This window comes from Elaeis guineensis, chromosome 3 (genome assembly GCF_000442705.2).
Source record: "Elaeis guineensis isolate ETL-2024a chromosome 3, EG11, whole genome shotgun sequence".
NCBI classification, from domain to species: domain Eukaryota; kingdom Viridiplantae; phylum Streptophyta; class Magnoliopsida; order Arecales; family Arecaceae; genus Elaeis; species Elaeis guineensis.
Genome location: NC_025995.2, coordinates 96,660,974 through 96,686,254, shown reverse-complemented (window position 1 = coordinate 96,686,254; position 25,281 = coordinate 96,660,974). Strand labels below are relative to the sequence as shown.

The 25,281-nt window shown below is 36.5% G+C and overlaps 1 protein-coding gene across 6 annotated transcripts; it reads right to left on the bottom strand.

Moving 5' to 3' along the window:
- Positions 1-235: 235 nt before the first annotated feature.
- Positions 236-25,066, bottom strand: LOC105041678 (E3 ubiquitin-protein ligase RKP). 6 transcript variants are annotated; one of them, XM_010918666.4, is made up of 11 exons: positions 24,902-25,066; positions 23,012-24,609; positions 18,265-19,092; positions 15,881-16,041; positions 14,679-14,817; positions 14,310-14,393; positions 8,726-9,004; positions 8,491-8,622; positions 7,705-7,904; positions 5,040-5,244; positions 236-1,073 (listed from the first exon to the last, which is right to left on the bottom strand). In XM_010918666.4, the coding sequence occupies exons 2-11, from the start codon at positions 24,509-24,511 to the stop codon at positions 753-755; spliced, it is 3,849 nt and encodes a 1,282-aa protein (XP_010916968.1). In that variant the 5' UTR covers positions 24,512-24,609; positions 24,902-25,066; the 3' UTR covers positions 236-752. The 6 variants fall into 6 exon arrangements, with proteins under 6 accessions (XP_010916968.1, XP_010916970.1, XP_019704720.1 ...); XM_010918668.4 differs by having other exon boundaries at positions 23,012-24,564; positions 24,902-25,059; XM_019849161.3 differs by having other exon boundaries at positions 23,012-24,641; positions 24,902-25,054.
- Between the last annotated feature and the right edge of the window lie 215 nt (positions 25,067-25,281).

Sequence of the window (25,281 nt, the reverse complement as noted above, 5' to 3'; positions counted from 1 at the left end):
GCTGAGTCCTACAAATGACGCCTCCAACCCATTAAAAAAAAAAAAAAAAAAACAAGCAGCTTGCAAAGTAGATGGTAACAGACGCTCGGCTCTGTCTAATTCTCAGATGAAAAGGATTCAATTGCATTAGTTCCATTTAGAAGATTATTCAGTCAACGTACTAATCGACTGATAATTGAACATTGTTCTCCATTTGAAAAAAATATAGCTTTTCTAATACAAGAACAGAAAAAAAAAAAAAAAAAAGGCTGAAAAAAGTGAAACTGCTGCCACTAACAAAAGTCTGCAGACAACGTGCCCCCGCAGCATATTTTCTCAAGTACAGAATAAAACTAACATTGTAAGACAAAATTCCTTGCCAGCCTATATTATAACCCGTGACCCAGTTTAGCCTTTTTGGATTGAAAGAAGAAAGATTATCTCCACTTTACATCTCCTATTTACAAACTAAAATGCCTTGATACTACAAAATTCACCTGCAGCGTCCTATAGCCATTTCTTCTCTCAATCCTCCTATAAAACCCCATAACTTCGGGGCCTATATATTATATTCTATTTTTATCTTTATACAAGTACTATCCCTGCAATCCAATCCTTTCTGAGCCACTGTCCAGTGATGTTGGTGCTTCTCTTCCAAAAAAAAAAATTGCAACTTTGCCGGCCCTTTACCAACCATATTTTGCCAATAATTTCGGCTCGGTCAGGTAGCAGGCGTGGATGATACGAGCAAACGCCTTTTATGCACCGGTGTTTCAGCCCAAGTTCTCCAACTTGCAGTCCTTCAGGTCCACCCTCATTACTGCGGTGACCTTTGCATTACAAAAGAAGCACCTCTGGCTATTCAAGAGGTGCCTGGTAATGCAGCCAAGGCAAGACCTGTGACGACAGGGCTCAAAAAAGGCATCACAATCACAGGCATAACAGATGCAGCACTGGTTCTCCCCTTCATCATCTGTGCTGATTCCTAATTCTCCTATCCTATCTAGTGCCTCTGTTCTGCTTCTCAGGTAGTTCAAGAACTCCTCGAGCTGCACTAGTTTTGCAAGAGAAGCATCCCCTTGCAGGACATTGCTCTGTATAATTGCAAAAATCAAAAACAATTTAATGCAACGCATCAGTTTGTGAGAAGCAAAAATTATAGAATTTTAGTACATGAAGATATTTGTTATACACATGCTTATAGGGAAGCAATAGAATGGAGGATTATGCTGTCCACTTTACAGAAGATGTTGCACATCACTACATTTCATGGTCTTCTGCAGTCAGTGGCTTATACCAAACATCATGCAGTCAATAATCACATCTGAGTTCCAAGCAACAGCAAATTGGGAAGGAGATTCTAGTTTTAGAATGAAGTCTGACAATATTGCTTCGGTAATGTCAGTTGCCAATAATGAATTATGACTAAGATAGGAAGATGAATAGCTCATGATATCTAGATACATGGTAATTTTTTTTCTAATGGTAAAAGTAAGCAATTTTCGATGAAAGATACAAGCTGCCCATCAAGGTTTGGTTGAACCCTTCAGTTTCAGTTTCAGAGATTTCCATCTAAGTTCCGGGCTTTTGGTGAAAAAAACATTCAAAAATATATATATATATACAGAAAATAAATGGAAAATAAAACAAGCCAAGAATACCAATTATCACAAAACTTTGGGGAACTCATAATGTTTGGTTTCACCAGATGAATGCATGTTTCAAGCTCCAAGTCTGATAATGCAATAGCATACAAATTATATTAGCTACCGATTAGAATGCTACAAAATTGTGTTATACATCAATTTAGCATTTGATAATATCATTCTATTTTCTACTAAAAATCTAATCATCAAGACATGGCTATGTAAATATCTAAAGCAAAATATACAAAACTAAAAGATAAAATGGTATGCCAATACAAATTTAATATGACAAGTAATCTCAGACCAAGCTCCAAAAAAATTGAGATTCTATCACTCCATACCATCAAGTCCTTAGCCTTTTCAATCCAAATTCTCTCTGTGACATTTTGGCTTCTTGTAATTGCCATGGACCACACCACAAAGTCAGCCAAAGATATTATTTTTAGGTTCCTTGGCCCTGTATAAATATACCCAAGATTTCCTCGATACAACACCAATGTGGGACTGTGTTAGACACTCACCTCTAGCACCTAGAATCTGTGTTGGATACATATGAGTCAAATACACATTGTACACTTGGATATTTATCAATATTTATCAATTGCAGTTCTTAGACATTGATCGAGAGCAGACTCCTCCATTGATGAGTTAGAATCACTATAATATTTTTAAAATAAGATTTTCTTCTTTTAGAGATTGATTAATAATGTACATACTAAACTGATTTCATAAATCATCATTTTCCTAAAATCCGAAGCTACCTAGGAAATTTGGACGAGGAACATGTATGTTGAAAGACCATAACAAATAATATCTTTCACTGCTTCCTTTTATACAACACTTAAAATATATAGTTGAGTCAATATTAATTCTTTTTGACATATTGCGTATCTTCTTTTTCCCCTCTTGCCAAGTTAAACACTCAGAATCATGTCCCAATTCGATTCTCATGTTCGTGCCCATGTCAATGCAACACTGCTAAAAACACACCCATAAGGATCCTCACATAATCCCCTTGTTTAAACTCTAGCACGAGTGGCATCCACGAAAGATCCCAGTCTAACCAAATCCAACCACAAACACCACAATAGACACGTGATCAGCCTCAAAAGGGTCTGTCATGTAGAGTCCCATACTCCACATGAACCATAAGGTGGGTCTGCTTTAATACTATTTGTAGCGACTCAAAACCTCACCCAAAAGGGCTAGCCAAAAAGTCTTATTTGGATCTCTTGGCTCTATATAAGTACCTAAGATTTCCTTAATGCACAACCGATGTCGGACTCAACACATTGCCATATTTGTCCTCCCATAATGAAGGAGACTTAATTAACATGTTCTTTCATTTTTCTAGAAAGATCAGAATTTGAAACTTCTTTCTCCAACTTAAACTAACCCATCATAAGCAGCATTGACAACAAAGAAGCTCTCGCAATGTCAATAAGTTGAGTATTGCAGGTGGACGCAGAAAAAATTGTCCTGACTTGGCCAGCCTTAAAAAGGGTGTGACTAGGCATGGGTTTCCAGCTTAAAGGATCAAATCTGGCCTAGAATCCATAGCTTAAATATTTTTCTGACCCGACTCAAGCAGATTGGAAGTTCAATGGCCCAGCCTAAAACATTAAGAAACATTTTCTTCCATCATATATAGAGCTGAATAGGCAGCTGAAAGTCAACAACAAACATCTGTTCTTTACTTCCATGGGCAATCCTAATCTAATCCCATCACTTTTCTTGTGATCAGCCCTTGCCTCTCTCCTTCCTCAATCCACTCTAACCCATCAATTCCCCTCCCCCCCACAAGCCACCAGCATGCACCAGTGCTGCATGGTCACGGATACTAGAATCAGTTTCAGACATGTTTTCAACTATCTCATTCAGAATGAGTGAGAATGGGAGATAGGGGGATACTGGAGATAAAATAAAAGATATTATATATATTTATTTCTTTAAACATTGTTTAAATATTTTAATATTTAAACAATTGTTTGTTAAGATCTTTTAACATAGATACTTTGAATCAATTAAAATATATATATATTTATCCCAATTTAACTTAAGGATATAAGAAAAATTATAGTTTGCAAACTTGTTTCAATTCCTTGAGCCATCTGTAAAAAGATCAAATAGTCCTAATATTAAAATAGGGAATCAAACTCATCGTTGAAAAGATTCAATGCTTTTCCAAGAGTGATTACCAAGGAACTTCATGATTATGAATGTGTCTGATGCGTATCGAGTTGACACCAATTTTTTGAGCTGAACAGGAGTGTCTAGGTAACACGGGCATGCACCACTAGGATGATCTCCTCAGCGCACCATCCTCCCTTTATTACTTCTCTTGCCACTGCTAGTTCCCTTGTTCCTCTCTCGACCTCCTCCCTTGCCACTAGTGATTTCAAGGGCTCCAACTCCTTGTCCTGACCACGACAAAATCCAACATAGCTTCCTTTCTCTTTCTCCTCCATCAGTGTCAATTCCAATGCTCCTCCCTCCCTCCTCTATGCTATGGTTGCAACTAAGAATTTAGATAAATCAACCCATTCCTTAGGTTCAATTGGCCAGGCCGGGTTAGTTCAAGCTTGGAGTCTAGCTTTCGAGCAGGACACCATGATGCAGCATAGGATGCAACCAACAAGTACTATAACCAGCTAGACCAAGCCAAGCTCAAAACTAGGAATTGGTTTTGTCCAAAGGCCCAAAATTTTAAACTTTAATGCTCAATGAACAAGGACAATATTAAGTGCCCTACAATGTTATCCAAAGAGCCAGTGAATTGTCAACACACTAGCCAGACAAAAGAATTGATTGTAAATTGCATGCAGTGAAATCTGTCAAAGTCCATGACACAAGAATTTAGATTTTAAAAAAATAGTGATAAATCACAATTGGGACATGAAATATGGTCTATTATGTTTCTCCAACATATAATCAGAGAATATTGGAGTGCCAAATGGCTCTAGAATGTTTGCTTCAATTCCCACGCTCATGCTCTATACTTCCACCAACCTCCAAAGACTAAGCATCTTAAATTACAGTTGTATTCTATCAAAACCAATTATACTTCAATTGAACTACTCCATTAGAAGTTCTAACATCTCCAGGTCAACATATCATGTGTTTGCTAAAATGCGACACTAAGGAGATTACCAACTCCTAAATTTTTCAAGAGATTTACTTCACTGCATTAGGACTACAATCCACTCGCACTCTCTTTTGGTTCAACTGCTATTTTCTAGAGCATTATTACACCATAGTAACTTCCATGATAATTTATTGTTATATGATGATTAGCTATTTGGTTTTTCCTTTTTTTCCTTTTTCTTTTTTCGAGAGAAATTCTGTGTTGCTTTGGCAAGTCCATAATTCAAAATCAAACAGAAGATCAAGCACATGAGATTCAAGAAATCTAACCCAATCATAGCTCAAGAGGTATTGAAATCCAAAATGAACTGTAGCAGGACAATCCATGTTTAAGAACACCGCTACAACATCATTCAGCTCCTGATTTCCATAATCCGCACTTGCATCCATGAGGTTAAGGATGATGCCAACAAGAGGTGCTAGGATCATGGTCCGACTTGATTTCTCTTGATGTTGGCCAGGTCGCCTAAGTAACCTACAAAAGGAGCATAAAAAATAAATTTAAAAAATAGAACCGGAGAGAGGAAAGAAATTGTGAAGACAATGTGCTGACTTGACCTTTTAAAAATTGATGATAAAATATTTTTAAAATATAAAATGCAACGGAAAAAAAATCAAGTCAAGAATTTAATGTATCATAGATCAATAAAACAAACTTTTGCAAGTGAATTGGCACTTAGGCCCTGTTTGGGATTGATGTTGGTAGTAGAGTTTTTGGAAGTAAAAGATTTTAGCAAAAAGCTGATTACTATTTGGTAATTACATTTCTAAAGTGCTATAGAACTTATACATCTATTTGGTAACCAAATTAAGAAAGTGTTTTTAGTATGTCAAAATAAAAGGCAATGCATAGTGTAGTGTAGTATAGTATAATGTAATACCATACATTATTACATAGTAGAATACTATTATAATATAATATAATGAAATAAAATATATTATCGTATTATATAGTATAACATAATGATATGATATGATTATTAATGTATTATTACATATTAAAAAATTATTACATAGTATAATATTATTATAATAAAATATAATGTAGTACAAATACAATATTGTAATATAATAATATTACATTATATTTCATTAGAATAATATTTTTCTATACAATATAAAATTAATATAATAATATAATATAATATTACTATAATAATATAATGTAATATAATAATGTAATAATATGATATAATATATAGAGAACCAAAGATAAATCTCTAATTCTACTTTCAACTTAAAACAGCTCCCCAGTTGAGTTTTATGTAAAAGTAGCTTCCCATTCCAAACATAAATTAAAAGTAACTCTCCATTTTTGACTGAAATTATCCTTATACCCTTATACAATAAGGCAGTATTACATTATATTAGTGCAATATTCTTTGACAATAATGCAGTATTACTTTATTATATTATATTAGTAGAGTATTCCTTAACAATAAGACAGTATTACATTATATTAGCATAATATTCCTTTATAATAATGCAGTGTTGCTTTATTGTATTATATTAGTACAGTATTCCTTTATAATAAGGTAGTATTACATTATCATAGTATAGTATTACTTTACAACAGTGCAGTGTTGCTTTATAATAGTGTAACAGTGTAGTATTACCTTATAATAGTGCAATACTACTTTATAATAGTGCAGTACTGCTTTATAATAGTGAAGTACTGTTTTATAATAACGCAGTATTGTTTTATAATAGTATAATATTGCTTTATAAATGCAGGGACAATTCGATCATTTCATGCTATTTGGGGAGCTGCTTTTAAATTATATTTCAAATAGAGAATATTTTTACTTGAAACTTAAATGGAGAGCTACTTTTAAGTTTAAACTCAATTGGAGATTTCTCATTAGTTTACCCTATAATATATCTATTATAATAAACAATGCAATTACATGATCTGTTCATGACCATTTTGGTCACTATGAAATTTTCATTAAACCATTAACAGCTTTCTGGCATCAGCCAAGTAGATCTTTTAGGGAAAAGCTCCAAAATAGAGCTTCTCTCAATGGCTGTTTTTCGGCTTTTTAGAATCTTAAAGTACTTATTTTTTTTTTACCAAACACCACGATATATCCTCAAAGTACTTCTCGCCTTTCAGAAAGCACTTTCTATTCCTCCGAAAGTATTCTCAAACAAAGCCTTTGTAGTTAGTGCCGCAATCAAAATTCCACTTCTTCACAAGACAACAGATCAAAATTACTTCCATAGCATCAACTAGTTCTTAAATTTCAAGGAGAATGAGTAAAGTGAATTCTAGTTCAAAAATCTAAGGTTTTAAATCCCTTAGAACGGGACTATCCCAATTTTCCAATGGAATGAGATGCATCATCATCCCGCCCCGTCCCGACACTTAGGACAGAAGATGTCCCAAGACATCCGGATCAAGATGGTGGGATGCCAGTGGGACGATCCTGTCCTGACACATGGGATGATACCCTATCTCGATATCCCATGGGACGTCTCTCTAGGACCTGAATCCTCGCAAAAATCAACAACAAATTTATAATTTCAGCTCAATATCCATCACTTAATATCATCCTGATGGGCTTTTACAAAAATCTTACTTCACCACCGCTCCCATTAAGATACCATCAAATGTCAACACAGGTCTGTCTAGATCTTCATTTAGTTAGATTAACTTGAGGTCTCTATCTTACAGAGAATTACATGCAAGTACAGGTCCTGCCTCCATATTAGAATGTCAGATTTTCTTATACATGGCCATGCAATCTCATTAAATTTTCCACTCATTATACTCGAATCCTGCAACTCCAATTCTTTTAAGGGAGTTATTCAAAGTTTATCCTTTCTTCTCTAATCATGCATCTGGTTTGATGTTTCTCACATCTTATTGGTCTTCCTGCCTAACATTCTGATAAGAAAAATGCGCAAGTACAAAACAAGATTTTTAACTTACAAGTCAAAAAACTCAGCATCGGCACCCAAAATTATGTGGTTCAAAATAAAGATGACCAACTCTGTTAGCCTCCGAAGATTCATGTCAGGCCCCAAAATGAATGCTTGGGGGATCTCGTGTGTACAGAATTCCAGAATCCTTGCAAGACTGCATGAAAGATCAAAAACAACACCACATTTTCTTTGCTGCAAGTCACCGATCTGCAAAAAAGGGATTCCTCTCAGGATCCAACAAATCATTACAGAAGGAAAAAAGAAACAATAGCATCAAATTAGTAGCATTCAAGTTAGCAGTCAGCCAACCATAGGAAATATCATCAATGATCATGTAATTATGGAACTTAAATATTATGAAGTATAATGCACAGAGCAGAAATCCTGAATGCCAACAAAGATTAAGCATATTCTGAGAGCAACCATGAAACTCCATTCGGCAAATCAATGGACAAAACACTGTTTCAAACTGAAAATACACATCTGGTGACTAATCTACAAGTAGTGGTATCTTTTGATGAAATTTTTTTGACTAAATGAAACTAAAAGGGCCTCATTATGAAATATTGATTTTATTATTATCCCAATGGTGGATGCAGAAGTTTCTAAAGACCTACAATGAGAAACTGAAGATTTTCAGAACATGAACTACTCAATTAAACAAATTAATCACTAAAAAAGGAATGCAAATGATTTGCGACAGCAGACCACCATAATTTCTGTCACTCAGCAAATCAGAATTGCAATAAACCAGCTTATAAATCCATGCACCAGAAAATAACAAAAGGTAAACCTGATAACTCTCCTGCATCTCTCGAATGGACACAGAGAACTCAGTCATGCTCCAGCTAAGTGTGTTGAAAAGCCGATTAAGGAATGAAGAGAATAGCACTTCATCATGAATGCATGCCTCTCGTAGTAAGACCTTCATGATGCAAAAGGACCAAAACAACACATTACACAAAATAAAAAGGAAAGATACAATATAGATATAGTGAAAGTGATGAAGTATCATAGTGTTGTCTAACCTGGAAAAGTGCAGATGACGAAGTTTCTGCATGCTTTGAGGAACCAAATCCTGAACCTTTACATAGCTTTACTAGTATGTTCGTGACCGGAATCCAGGATCTGTTATCAAATGCCAACAGCAATGCCCTTGGGATTCTCCTAACAGCTTCTTTGTTATTCTCAAAAGCAACCAAATAATCCCTGTATTGTACTAAGACTGATATCGATTGGAGAAGAAGATCTTTTATGTCCGCACTTGATATTCGTGGATCATTGAAGTGCTTCACAACAAAGGTTATCTGATAACAAAACATGAAAAATTCAAACTATGAGTACCCTAGTCAAAGTATCTGAAACTGATAGAAGATACGCCAGGGAAACTGCATACTAAATCCTTATGAGGTTCTCCTAATTTAGATAGCTGGTCATGACATTAATTACCAGTTACTTCCAGTTTAGGTTGGTTGTCTGTTGTGATCACGGTCATTAATTATCTGCAAGGATCTCTGACTTTTTTACTGTATGATTATACAATTGTTCAACTTGAAATCTTTTTAGCAACCTTTAATCTAATCAGCAAAGCCTCATTGGGATGATCAAAGTGTTAGAATTAATAATATGAGACAATATTAGGGCAATATTGCTCATATGTCAACTTTAACTATCAAAAAAATCATCAATCAAAAAATATGGTTTATTTACAAACTCAGAGCATATTTGACTTTCCCAGTTTGGTTAATTTTACAATTTGCCACACCATTTTGTCAATCATCTCCTTCTGATCAGTTCTAAATTATACTTACAATTCATCCCAAAGATATTTATGTTTAACTTGCTTCCTATTTATCAAACATTTTAACCATTCATTATGAATTAAGATTATTCACTCGAACTTGTGATATATCTTTGTGAGACAGCTCTATATGTCATTTTATTAGACCCATTTTATATTATTGCTGCAAATAGCAAGATTGTAGCATACTTCATGCTCATAAATTCAGTTTTAACTAATACATAAGAAGCTAGTTAAGAATCTGGAAATGATTAAGTAAAATGAATAGAGAAGCATAATCATACTTTATGTAAACCCTCAATTTTCCTAGCTATAATAACAGTAAGCTAATTGACCAGTAAGACTAATGAGACCAAATAGTAAAGTGGCACTCTTGTTAAACTAGAAGATTTCATGGAAGCAAAGTATAGATCTACTGGTTTTGAAATCCAGCAGGACACAAGATCTATGACTCTCACCATTATCTTAATCATCAAGCTTATCCAACTACTTAGACACGCATGGTTACAGCATAGAATTTGAAACTGTAGCACCCCTAGAGAGCAGATCCATCGTTAGAATGAGAATAGTCAATCCAGAAAAACAACCCTAGGTGAATATATAAATAGTTGCCACGCACATTGGCCTGGCACAGTCTAGAAATTTAGGATTTCATGCATTAACCATGAATGTAGTTTGACTAGAAAAGACATGATTTATCCCTTGGCATGTTCTTAATTGTAAGAAACAAGCTTACCAATTCATATCTAGGACCAGTTAAAAAACTTGAAACAAATCTTTCCACAGAATTGGGAACGCAAGAGCAAATAATAAGACAAATGATGAAGTTTCTGATAAAATTTACTACAAGGTGCGCAAGTATTAACATAGCAACTTCCACATTGTGATGTATTTTCCAACATGTCAGAAAGATACATGGAATTTATCATGAGACAAAAGCAAACAATATACTGTGTATCAAAGTTCTTTTTAAAGTAGCATAGGCTTTCATAATGAACAAAGCAGACAAGGTTCCAAAACTCAGTTGCAGTTTCAGTTGCGGCTGGACAAGACGAGTTATCTTCTTGGCAGTTTCAAGAGTCATGGTGGTCTAATCTAATCTCAGCAGTATCATTTTGAAAATTATGTAACAATTGGAAATTTTAAATCAAAATCAAGTCAGTCAAGAGTTCTACATGTCATTTCAAACTACAATATCGCTTAGGACATTAGTTTTAGTATTATGAAGAAATCTAACATCTGGTAGTTTCCCATTGGAACAGAATTCTTTCTAAAAAAACAAAACACTGTGCCTGCATCATTCACAATCCGACATATTACTACAGAATATGTTATGAATTTCACTTCTCCTTTGAATCTCTTTAAAATATCCAATGATAAGCTTCCCAATGTTGCCAAGACTGGGATTGAGTAATGATTTGCAGAGATTAAATCTATAATGACCTTGTCTAGAATCTCTTTAAGAGCAGAAGAACATACAAAAACTTAATAACCCCCATATTTAATCCTAAAACTAATTCTAGGATCTCTTTCTCATTTCAGTTTTCACTCAAAAATGGTTTGGTTGTGTCCCACCCAATTTCCCATGATATGCCGCAAGTGAGCAAATCATACTACTAGTTGAACAGTTAATCAACCTTCATTACAATCCAGAAATTTTCAGCAAGAGTGAAGGGAAATCTAACTGCAGGTTGGAGATCAACGAAGCTTTGCAAAAGGTTTCATAGGACACCTTGAGCAAGACACGTGAAGAAAAAAAAAGAAAGAAAAGGGAAAAAGGTAAGAATGCTCTAAGGCTCTAACAACTCGAAAACATTTATGCATTTTTTTGCCACATAATTTCCCTCTATTAGATGTTGCCACATGTTAAAATTCTTTTTAATATCATATTCATAATTTAGATGAAAATCTAGATCTTTCAAGAAACCTATGATTTTAAACAAATCCAAACTGTCATGACAAGTAAAACAGTATACAACAACGGAACAAAACAGCTTAATCAAAAGCACCCAACTCTCAGCATCCAACCTTCAATACAACAAAGTGCATTAGCTAGCAGTTCCAACAAAGTGCAGCTCTATACATCCTCAATCCCCAGGTTCACCGATCGCAGACTATCACAATACCTCTTCGCCCCGAAATGTTCTATTAAAGAGAACCTTCATCAAAGTTTCATAGAAACAATTACCAAATAAGTCGCATCACATGATTGTCTTCTAAATACACACCATCATTGCCTTGCCTAACTAAATTTATACCCAGTCTCAAGATCTCACACTTTCTAAGATATACAAAAGGAAGACAGTCGTAACAAGACAAGCATCTCTCGCAACTCATACAAAACCTAGATTACATAACCATTTCTAAAATCACTTTTCATTAAACCACCAATTATATAATCCTCCAAAACAACTTGCAAGAAAGGGTAAAGCTTATTACCAAGCCATATAATCACACCTAAGAATGTGAATCCCTCTGCAGTAGACACATTAACACATATCTAGATGGTAATTGCCCTTCACCTTTTATCTTCCATTCAATAACTTTATTTGAAGCTTTTTTGATTTGTTGGCAACACTTACTAAGATTATAGACAGGTATAACCAAAAGACAATAGATGTCAAAACTCAAAACTTAAGCAAGGGTTGGTCTACCTCTAAAAAAAGTCTATTTCCAGCATTGCAAACTCCCATCAAACTTTTGTTCATAACCCCAACATCCTGCCCCAAGGTATCCAGATTCTAGAAGCAAGAGAGAGAGAAAGAGAGAGAGAGAGAGAGAGAGAGAGAGAGAGAGAGGTACTTCTATATAAAACAGCCAATCACATAATTAACACAGCTAACTAAAACCAGTTGTCAGTATCCACACCTCAAGGGCACTTTTCATCAGGTTTTCATGAAGCCCATGGCTCACTCAAACAACTATATTTAAAATAGAGAAAAGAAAACAAGTATTGCAATACTCTGACCATATTTCTCATGTAATTCATTTATATTCTACGTTGAGTCACCATGTCCAAAACTTCCCTAGCCAAGAAAACCTCTAAAAAAATCTCAAATAGTTCAAAGAAGGACATGGGAATACATCAAACAACAAAGTGAATAAAAAGTAATATACCTTTTCGTGAACCTTGGCTAATAAACTCCTAATGTGAACCATTTAAGAAAAGGAAATGGAAGTAGAACAAATGTGAACATATTGAACCCCCTTCATCCTGCCTCATAAACTACTTAACATAAAAAACAATATTGGATAATAGTACACATGGTAATCTGCCTTCTCCAAGTCAAACCTACAAAGTTTGAGCCTTCCAAAAGCAACTCACTCAGTGCAATGAGGAATGCAAAGAACGTAGGCATGCACTTGGAGACACATTGTCAAAGATATCAGTGTACCTGATACTTCTCATAGTCATTAGGGAATGGCACCAGCCATGGTTTTGAGAGATTGTTTAATAACTGATCGACACAATAATGTTATCCACTCCTTTCTTAGGATTTAAGAAGACAGATTTTGCATGCAGGAACATTGCAAGGCCATTGATTCTAGAAATATACATCAGCGCTTCAAATAAATTACCCATACAGATCTCCAAGAAGTTAGACAAATTTTTTTTTTCCTCCCAGGAAAATCTCTTAAGGTCCCCGTCCATTTCTGCAAATAATTCGTCATCATGCCATGCATATCTATAGAGCTATCCATCTCCAACCAACAATTTTGATTCTCATACACAATTAGCTGAGCGTTTCCCATATGCCAACTATGTGCAAAATAAGACACCATGTCACCTCCTTCCCATCAAATGGATTAAGATTTTTATCTTTGAGAGATTTCATTCCTTTTTAACTAAAAACTAAATTCTTCATTAAAACCAAGCTTTGACCCTCATTCATTTAAAAATTCCCTCGGAGTCTTGTCTAGAAAATTCTATGAATGTTCTTTCCTCTCCACCTTCATATTTACCTTCATGCTCTGGGATGCCCTTGCCACCCCCTCTGCCTACAATTTAAAGAGGCCTCTAATCCAAGGATGCTCTAGCCATGTAGCCATGTGGATCTAACAATAAAGATATTTTCTGTTCAAATGAGAAAGATATAATTCAAGGTTGGCCTATGAATGATAACTAGAATAACCAGTAGAATTGCCCCTCCCATTAATCATGCAGAACAAGCTAACCAATCATGGAGTCTTCACTCTAGAATTACTGAACCTACTCCTTATGGTTGGACATATTTCAAGTGCCCGTAAGATTACTCGAAGTCCTTCCCTTTCAACCTCCTCCTCATGAAAGAGAACCATGTGAAATAATTAGCACATATATACCTGATGTTGAGTCCTTCCAATGCCAAGAAGCCCTCTTCAATCCTCCCCAAAAATTCAAATAACTTGCAAGATCATTAGGCTCCTTCTAATTCCTGACCTCCATTGATGGATTAGGGTTCTCTTAGGAAATAATCCCATCATCACACAACATAGAATTTTAACCTAAAGATTTGTAACATCCATATTGCAAAAAAAAGAAAAGTTAAACAACGAACTCTTAAAACTAAAATATTTTACATATTGTACATATGTATTTTTAGTTTTCCATAATTTTGTTCATACTACCAGTATGAACGGCTCCGTTGGTTTTCTTGTTGCAGCTGTTAAACACTGACTCCAATCTGCAATATTATACATATCCATAGAACTGCATCTTGCATCTTATTAGTAATGTTACTATAACAAGAGAAGGATAAAAAGATATATTAAAGAGCAATGTCATTTAAATGCTTCTCAAAGGGAGGAAAGGCTTCACAGCTGACACATACAATTGGAGCAAGCCCGTGCTTGATAAAAATTGCAGAAGAAACGAAAGGAGGATCACTCCTGCGCAATGCATGAAAACAGTCAACCTGCAAAAAATAATAAAAGAGCCTTCAAATTAATTTGCCATCATCAAAAAAATTTACATGGAGATAAGAAACTACTGCCTGATGCACAGAAAGCCTGGTCATACTGCCTATACGTAAGTGATGCCAAAGAATGTGGGTCCTGACCACTTCAACACTAACTTTGGCATTAAACCTGGGCGCACAGCATAACCAGGCTGCAACTGCACATCTTTATGCACATAAGCATTACTCACAACAATATTATGTTAGATGCAGCCAGATGGGAGAAATCAAATATTCATGTACCAGGGATTCCACATAATATTCTGGAACATAAAGGAAAATAGAATCAGTATTGCTCAGAACCAAGAGTAGTTCCACAACCCACATGCATGTAGCATACATTCCTCTTTGCTTCCACCGAGAAAAAAGAGAAATGCGGTACCTGCAGTACATAAAAAAAATGGACAACAGCATTCAGATTGAAACAGCCACAATAGCAAAGGAACCAACAAAGACATCACAAAAATACATGTCACCACCCTTTATCACAAGAACTCATCAGCAAAAGAACTCCAAATCCATCTTCAAACAGTCAAAACTTAGTTAAAAAGACATATTTTATTTCTTTTTAAAATGAATTACACATCGACATATTTTATTTCTTTTTAAAATGAATTACACATCAGTCCTTCCAAACTACCACAACAGCATTGACAAAGCAGGAAAACCTATTATATGGAAAGCAAGCATTTGTTACTCATTTTGCTTATCAAGTGTCTTTTTTTTCCGTTGACTAACTAATAACAGATAGAATATGATACCTTATAAGGATCAAAATTTTCAATATACCATGACACAGCATTTACAATTCCAAAGCCAAGCCACCATCAATGCCAGAGGACCGAAGAAAGGCAAGTCTAGAAAACTGAGAATGCTCAGATATTTTAAGTATTTATATATTTTATACAACAAAGTAATGTCACATTAACAACTACAAAACCAAAGTAATGTCAGTAATACACAATCAAAAGATGACAGGTCTTAGAAAAGCAAGAAGGTTTCAGTAGAAAAAAGTATCAGACATCTTATAAATCATCATTATCTTTTAATGCTTGGCATAAAGCAACCAAAGACAATGCTAGCTTGGTACACACAGATACGGCATCCACCACAGATGTGCGATCCATATGGTGTCAGATATTTCTAATATTAGTACAAATAATGAAAACAGTGATTTAGGCACAATAATTCATATGACATAAAAATAAACCTTCAGAAGAAGTAATTCAATGAAACAGAAAAGACTGCAACAATTTTTCCTTCATAGAAAGACCATAAATAAAAGGGAAAGGTCATGATGTTCATCCTCATGGCATCATAAACAAGTATGAACAAGCTGGATGACAACTCATATGAGCAACTAAAAGGCATATAAAGAATCTTAAAATGTCAAATTGAAGAAATGAATGACAATTAGCAGAAAAGCTATGCACTGGTATCCTTACCATGCACATTGTCTGACACAATCAACTAATTCTTCACGATAAACATTGCGAGCTTCCTTTAAACGCTTTACTTGCTCGATGCAAGATCTTTCTCTTATTTGTTTATCAGTGTCATCTAAGAGAGAAATTGATTGTGACTGATGTGTCATGTAGTAGAATGCCTGCATTTCATGAATCTGTGTCAACTTTTGTTGATGGCATACAAAATGCAAAAATAGAATTTTAAATTCTATTTGGTGCAAAACCAATAGAAGATCAATTACAATGATAAAAAAGAAAAAGTTCAGAAAATTGCAATCAATTGGAATATAACTTCTTACAAGATTGTTCATACTTGGTGCAGGCAAATAAAACAAGTATTACAAATTTGAACTGGAAAACAAATTAAATTCATCTCAAGGTACAGTCAGATAGTACTACACAACATGAAGAAGCTCAGATAAGTTTCAGTTAATATACCATAATACTAATTAATGTCTGAAACTTGGATATTTGATGGAATTCTCATATTGTGACAAAATAGCAAGATTTAAACTTTTTAGCAGTCATGACATACAAGAAATCAATTTTGACACTCTTTTGCATGGCTGCAATCAGTTAAGCTAAGTGAGTTCATCCTGAAGCTAATAGACAACAGAAGTTGCTCCATATATTGCAAAGAAAGCTACAATGGATAACTTGCGCTCAAAGAGAAACACAAACTTAAAAAAAATAACACAAAATAGGTAATAGGAATAGAGTACATTTAAGCTTAAATTGACAGAACGAGGACTGAGGAGTTCCTCAGATCATCTATATTGCTGATAACCATTTGGCATTTGCTAAGAACTATTTAAATGGGAGGGAAGAAAATGGAGCTCAGATCCCTTCATGTGCATTTATATTGTTGGTGATCCAAGGTTAATTCTTTTACACCCCATGTGAAGTTCTCCCAAGATCTGCATCCACTGTATTTTCTTGTGTGTCTCTGTGCCTGTATTTTACATCCTCATTTTCACTAACCTCCAACTTCACTTTAGTCATACACTTGATTTTATATATGCATTACTGTGACAATTTTTTAGATTGTGCCACTAAAAAACAGCTAAAAAGGAGAAGCTACAGAGAACAGTGGAGACTTTGGTTCCCTAATGTTACAATAATCACTACCATACTCCTATTTCAAAATTCATTGGCTGCTCCAACCCAAGAGGGGAATTCTATGTCCAATTATGAACTGTTTCCCTTCCCGACCCCTAACAATTCTCCTAAGGATTCTCCTTTATACAGGAGTTTGAGGAGATTGATTGGCAATGGGACCACCCAGTGACTCCATGCTTTTTACGAGAATGCTCTTAACAGTTGGTTTTCTTGCACAAAAATTTATATCATGGAGATGCGAAAATTTGATAGAAGTACTTTCAGCAAACCCATATTTTTTTTATTTTAATAACACCTAACATTATAAGGGACCAAATCTCAGATAAGCTTCCACCTTCTCTCTCTCTCTCTCTCTCTCGTTCGCGTGCATGCGCAAGCTTTGTGCTTTACTGTTCTAATGAAAACATAGGACGAAACCCACGCATAAGCACGGTCTCTCTCTATCTTTTAGGGGCCTGTTTGGATGGTTGGGCACAAAATCCCATACGATTCATGGGTTAGGCCACTATAACTATCAAAAGAATGGATTATAGACCGAGCTAGGTCTATGTTTACAACTTACAAGTATTCCAGGACCATCGGTCTATGTTTACGAGATCTAGCAGGTCATTTTTTTCTTATGGGATTTGAGCCAGCCCACTCAAATTGGATACTTGTGACATAGGCCTACCCAGCCTATAATTCAATGCATTTGGTAGTTGGGCCACAAATCCCATGGAATTTTGGGCCCAACCATCCAAATAGGCCATTAGTGGTATGAGAACTGAGAAAAGAGACTGACATATCAGTTTTGTGATATTCCACTCTCTCCTGACCATCAGTAGATCATCATCATTATATTGCAGACTGCCACAGCAGTGGCTGCATGATCAGCGCTTTAAAAAGTGTTAGAAACCCAGTGTTGCAAGGAAAAGGCAGTGGCTTGTCGACAATGGAAGTGACATTATAAATTTCCAAAATTTTTGCCAAATTTTCAAGAAAGCACATTGTTCATGTATGAAATAGTAAAAGATTATGAAGGAATTCAGTTTTTTATCTGATTTGACCCAAGTTCTTGATGCTTGAACTATATAAGAGACGGACACTCTAATCTCAGCAAGAAATCATCATCACCAACAGTAAGCAAATTCAAGGCATGGTATATCACTTCACATGGAAGAAATGCAAAACAATGCATGCAAGTGGCATATACATGGTTTATGACCTATGGAAGAAAAGATAATATAAGAATTCAATTTACTTGCCTGCCTGAAGTTTGGTGCAACAGCTAGATGATACAACAATAGCATAATATCAAGCAACTCCTCTTCTCTTAATGTGCCTGAAGATAATTGATCGGTCATTGGTACACTCTCCAAATGCTGCAAGGATTGATATCCAAAGTCAGTTTCCGACTGATCACTTGAACTTGGTTTATCTGTAATCTCATCACTCAAACTCCTCACACTGCACTCTGCTGCAACATGAGCTGATCTCTCTGGAATAGGACTGCAAGTGCCCTTTGAACTTTTGGTTGCATATCTGATATTATCTTTTGAAGTTTGGACAACATCAACATCAGATACTGAACAACAGCAAGGCTTTTGCCTTGTAGAATGCGTTATTCTTGCATCTTCATCATCCATGCAGCCTTCATCCCAAAATACTTTCTCAGTTTCTAAAGCATTGACTTGGTGAGACTTTAATACATGATTTACTGAGCCTCCGATTCTAGGAATCCTAATGCAATTTGGATCAGCTTTGAGAAACAACTCCACAGGAAAGCTTCTCTTTCCACCCCTATGAAGAAATCCACCATCTGTTCCAGCATTCATTCTAGAGCCCTTCATCAGACCAGGGATATCTTCCACAGAAAAACCTTCAGATAGGAAATGGAGAATTACCGTATACAAAGAGACAAGTATAGAATTGCTTGAAACACCTGAAGGAGGATTCTTATGATCTGCACCTCTGACCTTTAATATGAGATTCTGTATAAATGTCCTAAACACAGACCCAGGTAACTGAGGGGGAGATACTGGAGGAATGAAATGTATGACCAGAGTACAGATTTCCCGTTGCATTTCCTCAATCTGCATATTATACAAGTCCAACATCAATCTTGATATATATTTAGGAAAATCATAAAAAGTCCTAGATAAATATGTCGCTTTATCATTCCTAAACTTATTTTCTAACACACTATTTTAACAAAATGGAAGTGGAGTTTTTGTCCCTAAATTGTGGACTTAGGAGCTGGTCAGCACGGCACTGTAAGGATTGTGTCAATGCCTTACTGGCAATGTAGCACTGACAAGCACCAACTGTGTGCCAGTACTTTGCCCGCTAACATGACAGGGATGTACCAACCATGCCAATCACTTGCATAAATACCACAGCATCATACATATGGTGCAACTGCCAAAACCAGTACTTGAATCCTTTTCCTAAATGCAGAATGGGAAGCAATAGTTAAGACAGGCATACATAGCAAGCCATGAATTATAACAAACATTATTCCATGCATAAATAACCCAACCAAACTAATAGACACATAATAACTCAAACCATAATTGGAAAAAAAAATATACATGTATATTATGTGGAAACCTGTTGTTTAGTATCATTTTAGAAGAGAAACTTTAGAGACCAAGATACAAGAATTCTCTTACCAGACTTTTGGATTTGACTATATCTGGGCATAAAAGAATTTATAAACTTTAAACATTTGAGAATACCTCGATATTTAACAGTTGAAATTGTGACCTAAGGCTGAAAATCTGGAATTGAACTAAATAAGAATTCTCTTGCCAGACTTTTGGATTTAACTAGACCTGGGTATAAAAGAATTTATAAGCTTTTAACATTCAAGAAATACTTCAATATTTAACAGTTGAAATTTTGACCTAAGGCCAAAAATCTGGAAATGAACTAAAGCAGAAAAATCAACTTTGTATCCTTCTGGATTTTATTTTTTTGAGTATTTCTATTGAATTCAAGTAGGGGGTTGTTCTTTATTTCCATGTAATACCGTCAACAAACATTTATCTAAATGGTATTCATATAAACAAGCCAGTCTACCGGTTTATTTTGTAGTCTGGATGCCAAGTCATAGGATCGACTTCCCTAACCTGGCAATGAACCCATCCAAACGACCAACTTATTTGACCACCTTAAGGGAACCAATTTTCTTGATAAACAAATTTAGTGGGCCCCACTTCCCAAACTGCCCTTCCAAGTCTATAGAAGACAATGGTGGCTGATTAAGGAGAGAATAGGAAGAGGAGACTGGGCTTTTAGGAGACTGAAGAAGGGAAGCCTGTACCAGGAATTATGAATTTCATTGGTTTTATAAAGTGACTTCTCCATACCATTAAAATGTAATATTAAAACAATTGTATTCCATTTTTTCGGTCTCTTGGTCGCTTTTATGTAGACCTAATCATTTTATAGGTGGCCCACCCAACCCATTTAAAACAGGCTTGGGCTATAATTTTTGTCCCGACAAGTCGAGCCGGACCTAAAAATCAAACCCAATTTGTAAAACAGATCAAGCTTGGATTTACATTGATCCGGCCCAAACCCAGCCCGAGCCTGTATATCAACCCCCTGGATCCCTCTTCTTCGTCTTCAGAGCGTGCTCGACATGCTCGGCTTCATCCCGACATCCCCGCCTCCTCATTGGCCCTCGCATCGTCGTCGCCTCCTCACCGCCTCCAATCCTTCCCATCGGCCACCACCTCCTCACATTGTCATGGCCTCCCCATCACGTCTCCTTCCCAACGTCCCCACCGCCTCCTCAACCCTTGCACTGTCTGGTCCTCCTCCTGGACTCTTGCCTCCTTCCTGCCACCCTATCGCCCTGCCACCTCCTTCCTACCTCCCCAAACCCCACTTCCTCATTGAATCCTCCCCATCTACCAACCTTCCCACCTCCTCTCCCGCCTCCTTCCTGTCGCTACCCTGCTGCCTCCTCCCCACAACCCCACCGCTACCTCCAGGCCTCCCCTCCTCCTAGCCTTCTTCTTCGATTGAAGGAAAAAAAACCTAAGGCCTATGGTTCGAGTGGCCTTCTCTTTCAGTTGAAGAAAAAAAACCTAAGGCCTGAGGCCCACGGCTCAGTCTGAAAGCCCGAAGCTTGGAATAGAGCAGGCTTGGGCCTGGGAAGGAGGCCTAAAGATCGGGTCGGGCTGGGCTTGGTCCTGAAAAGTGACCGTTGTCCCCTGGACTGATTACCACAAGGGCTTCTAATTAAGTATTTCATGATGTCAGTGAATTACTATCTAGCATGAAAAACTATCATACTTAACATATATAAATGGACCATTAGCTAGCTAACATATGAGTGGCCTCATTTGACTTATCAATAAAGAGCCTCTAGGTAGGCAGTATTAATGACCTCATTCCAATTATATATGAGTGACAATATGGACCCTTCGCCAAACAATATATGAGTGGCCTCACTTGAATTGTCAAAAAGGATCTTCTAGCTTGATGACATACGTGGGCTGTTGGTCAAGTGGTATAAGTTGACTCAAAGATAAGAGTAGCCCTAGCTATATTAGAGAAAAGTATAACATAGGTAGCCTCATCCGAATTACCTATGGGACCTCAATTGCATTAGCAATAAGGATATGGGTGGTTTTGTTCTTCTTGGCATATGTTATTTTGGCGCAAGTTTTTTTGGTTCTTAAAAAGAAATAGTTGAGATGTTCAATTGTATGAAATCAATTTCTAGGTCAATTTTTTCTTCGCATGTACCCTTTCAAATACAGCTTATCACATATTTACCCTTTGTAGATCATTATTCACAGTATACACCTTTAAAATCTTGTTTTTGCATGAACTTGCCTCGCATTTGATTTTTGGTTAATGATGTTAATAAATAACTATTTGAATATCATTTGGTATTATTGCTCTTTTTACGTTAATACATGTGAAAAATTTAAATTCAGTTTGTATGAAAAGAGATAAAATTTTATATAATTTTTTCAAGGATATTAATACAAAAAGGTAATAAGTTATTTCATGCTTAAAATGGCTGTTTATCATATGCAATATATCAATTTTCTATTTAGTTGATTGTATCTTTGATGATATAGTATTATGTCCAATAGACAATAGAGAAATTTTTATCTAAAAGTTATGGGTTCTCGTATATTCTATTTACATTCTGTTCGATCATATAACTTCTTTGAGGATAATTAAATTTTAATCTGAGCTCCATCAACTATGATGATCACACCTTAAAATTTGTGTAAAGTCAAGCCTCAAGTCATGACAAGAAAGGTGACATGCTTGGAAACAAGAAGAAAAAAATTTGTGTTGTTAGGCGGAAGAGAGAGAAGGGATTTCAAAAGCAAAATATATAAATTTGAATGGTCAAGTTTATGATCACTCAATGATGGGAGAGAAAAACAACTGAATAAATTATGAATCTATGTAAAAAGCCTGAGGGAGACAGATCTTGCCCAAAATTTCAATTTGGATTTAATTCTACTATAGGTTTTCAACAGTGTAACTTGAGGTTCAAACAACTATAGAAGTTTATGATTTTGGAGTGCCAAGATAAGATGTATCTTCAAAATATGCTAGGAGTACAATCACTCAGCAAGAAAATTGATTATGATAATGAAATGTCATGTAGATGAATAAAATACATCCTTTTTCTAAACACAATAACTTTACATTTTAGATCAATATATAATGAATGTTGGTTAAATCCTATTGGATTAAGTACAGAATTTTTCAAAATGGCTGTCCAAGGTTCTGAAGACCAACTTGAAACTCTGACTGATGGCATAACATATGTCACCCAAAAGACAAACACTGATCATGCCATACTTATATTAATAATATCTCATAGATGAAGAGTTGTTTTTCTCTACCATACAAGCTACTTATAAAGATAGCAAAATACCTTTAAACCTTGAACCCCAACAGAAAACCAAGATATTTCCTACTCTAAATAATGAAAAACACAAATACCAAGCAAAAACAACATATAATTACCTTATTTATCGCTGCAGACAATGCTGTCATTGTCATCACCATACTACTTTCAGAACCAATGTCTTCAGATGAACCAGGCCACCAAACTGATGGAATAAGGCTGTGCAAATCCTGCTTGTTTGGGCTCTTTCTGGACAGGAACCCCTCCAGTGAGAATCCGAAATCAGGTGACTTCCACAACAAGACCATCATGTCTTCACGCCTGAGAATATGGCAGGCCAGTGCTAGATAAGGATATGACCCAGAATAAGGGCATTCCATCAGTACAATTGGTGCCACTTTGCAACTACAAGAAAGTGCCACGATTACATGCTGGAACAAAGAACTTGATCCTGAAAACTTTGAAAAGAGGTCAATAATTTGATCCAAACATGCGTAATCATGTGGTTCCTGTGCTCCAAATACTTCTAATAAGAATGATACAAAGGCATCTGATGCAATATATTCAGTACACCCCTCACTTTCCTCGATTAAGTTAAAGAACTCCTCACAAATCCCATAAGCTATGGAGGAGAATAATTCCTTGAGCGGTGCAAACCTTTTCAACGTCCTCAATTTCTCAAAGTATGCTGACTCAGAATTATCCAAGCACTGTACCTCAAATAGCCTGCACAAACACTGGAGCAAATAAGTAGCAAAGTATCTGGAACAAGGTGGAGCCTGGATAGGGAGAAATCCATCGATGGGGTACTTGAATGGTCGGGCCCCAAAATTCAAATCACAGCTCTCTCCTTCAGAAAGAGAAATTGCAGGATAGTACCCAAGCCCAGGCTCCATCTTACGAACACCATCGAATGCCACACCAAGAGATTCCCCGTTCCTATAAAAGGAAATCATGTCAGCATCCAAATCAATGCAACATCCAATCACATCACCGACAACCCACGACTGACCATAGGACTTAGGTTCCTTGTTCCATTTGCTTACCCTCTTCCCATCAAAAGCATATGAATCCTCTGCATCTCCAACACCTTTGCGATCAGTGAAGGGACATAAAATAGTGGCCCATCCAAGCTGCTGAACCCCTGAAGTTTCGAGAGTCACTTCATACATCCACTTCCGCTTCCATACACAGGAATTTGCTCGGGCACTACTGAACGCAGCAAGGCTTTCTACAAGCAGTGGCTTCCTTAAAATCTTGATATCTCCACAAATGCTTGCATCATCTATAACAACGATATTCGGGCCCGACCCATGGTTCACAATGGACATGCCATCCCTCTTACGGCTATCTACTTCTGGATCAAGCTGAAATCTTGGAAGTTGGTTCCTCAAAATGGAACGGATGAATTCAACATCAATTGAACTACCAGACGGACGAACTGACTTGTGAGGCAAATCAAATATATGCTCCAGAGTGCGTTCCATCGACTGGTTACCAATGTCACCGCAGTATGAAATCAAGTGAGAATTTTGAGAAACTCCTCTCGGATCATCATCCGACAATAAAACAGCCAGGCCCGACGAGAATCCATTATGCCTCAGACTATCTTCAGCCATGAAATTTTACGGTTAACAAACTATACGTTTTCCGCTCCCTCAACACTATCAGCCTATTCGGCAATAATATACTATTAATTTCTTGCAAGCCGTTTCTTCTTCAAGACATTAAAATTCAAAAAAGTACAATCTGTTATCAAATAAAATAAAAAGATTCAAAAGAAACAAATTAACGCATCCCACTTCAAAATTGGGGAAAAATCCACATTCGATCAGTATTCATCAAATTCGAAGAGAAAAATTCTTGAGAAGAGGATAAATCAACCGATAAGACGCTAAGATTCGTGAATTCTTGAAATTTTCATCGAGAGACACCAAGAGACGGAGAAATCAAGATTTCGATCGAATTAAAGCAACATTTAATAGAGAAATCGAGCGGAGGATACGGACCTAGGGGCGCTAGGGCTCCAAAAGCTGAATTCTTGGCGAAGAGAGGACTAGGGTTCCCCAAAGATCACGCTGGGGGCCGCGCCGAGGGGGCATTAGGGTTCGCGGACGCCATGGACGAACGAGAAGAGACTGAAGAAATAAAGCGAGAAGAGATGAGAGGGGAGAAATGGGTTCAATTCTTTCAACGCATGTGGGGCCACGCGGGCGCCCGCACGCTGACCCGCACGGGAGGCGGTGAGAGGAGTCAACCGGAACGTGTCGACGGGATGTGGGGTGAGCGAGGGAGATGACGTGGCCACCGCACCTTGCTCCGAGTTCCAGCGCCGGCCCTAGGAGAGAGAGAATTCACGCGTGCGGCGGGGGTTATCCTACTCGCGATT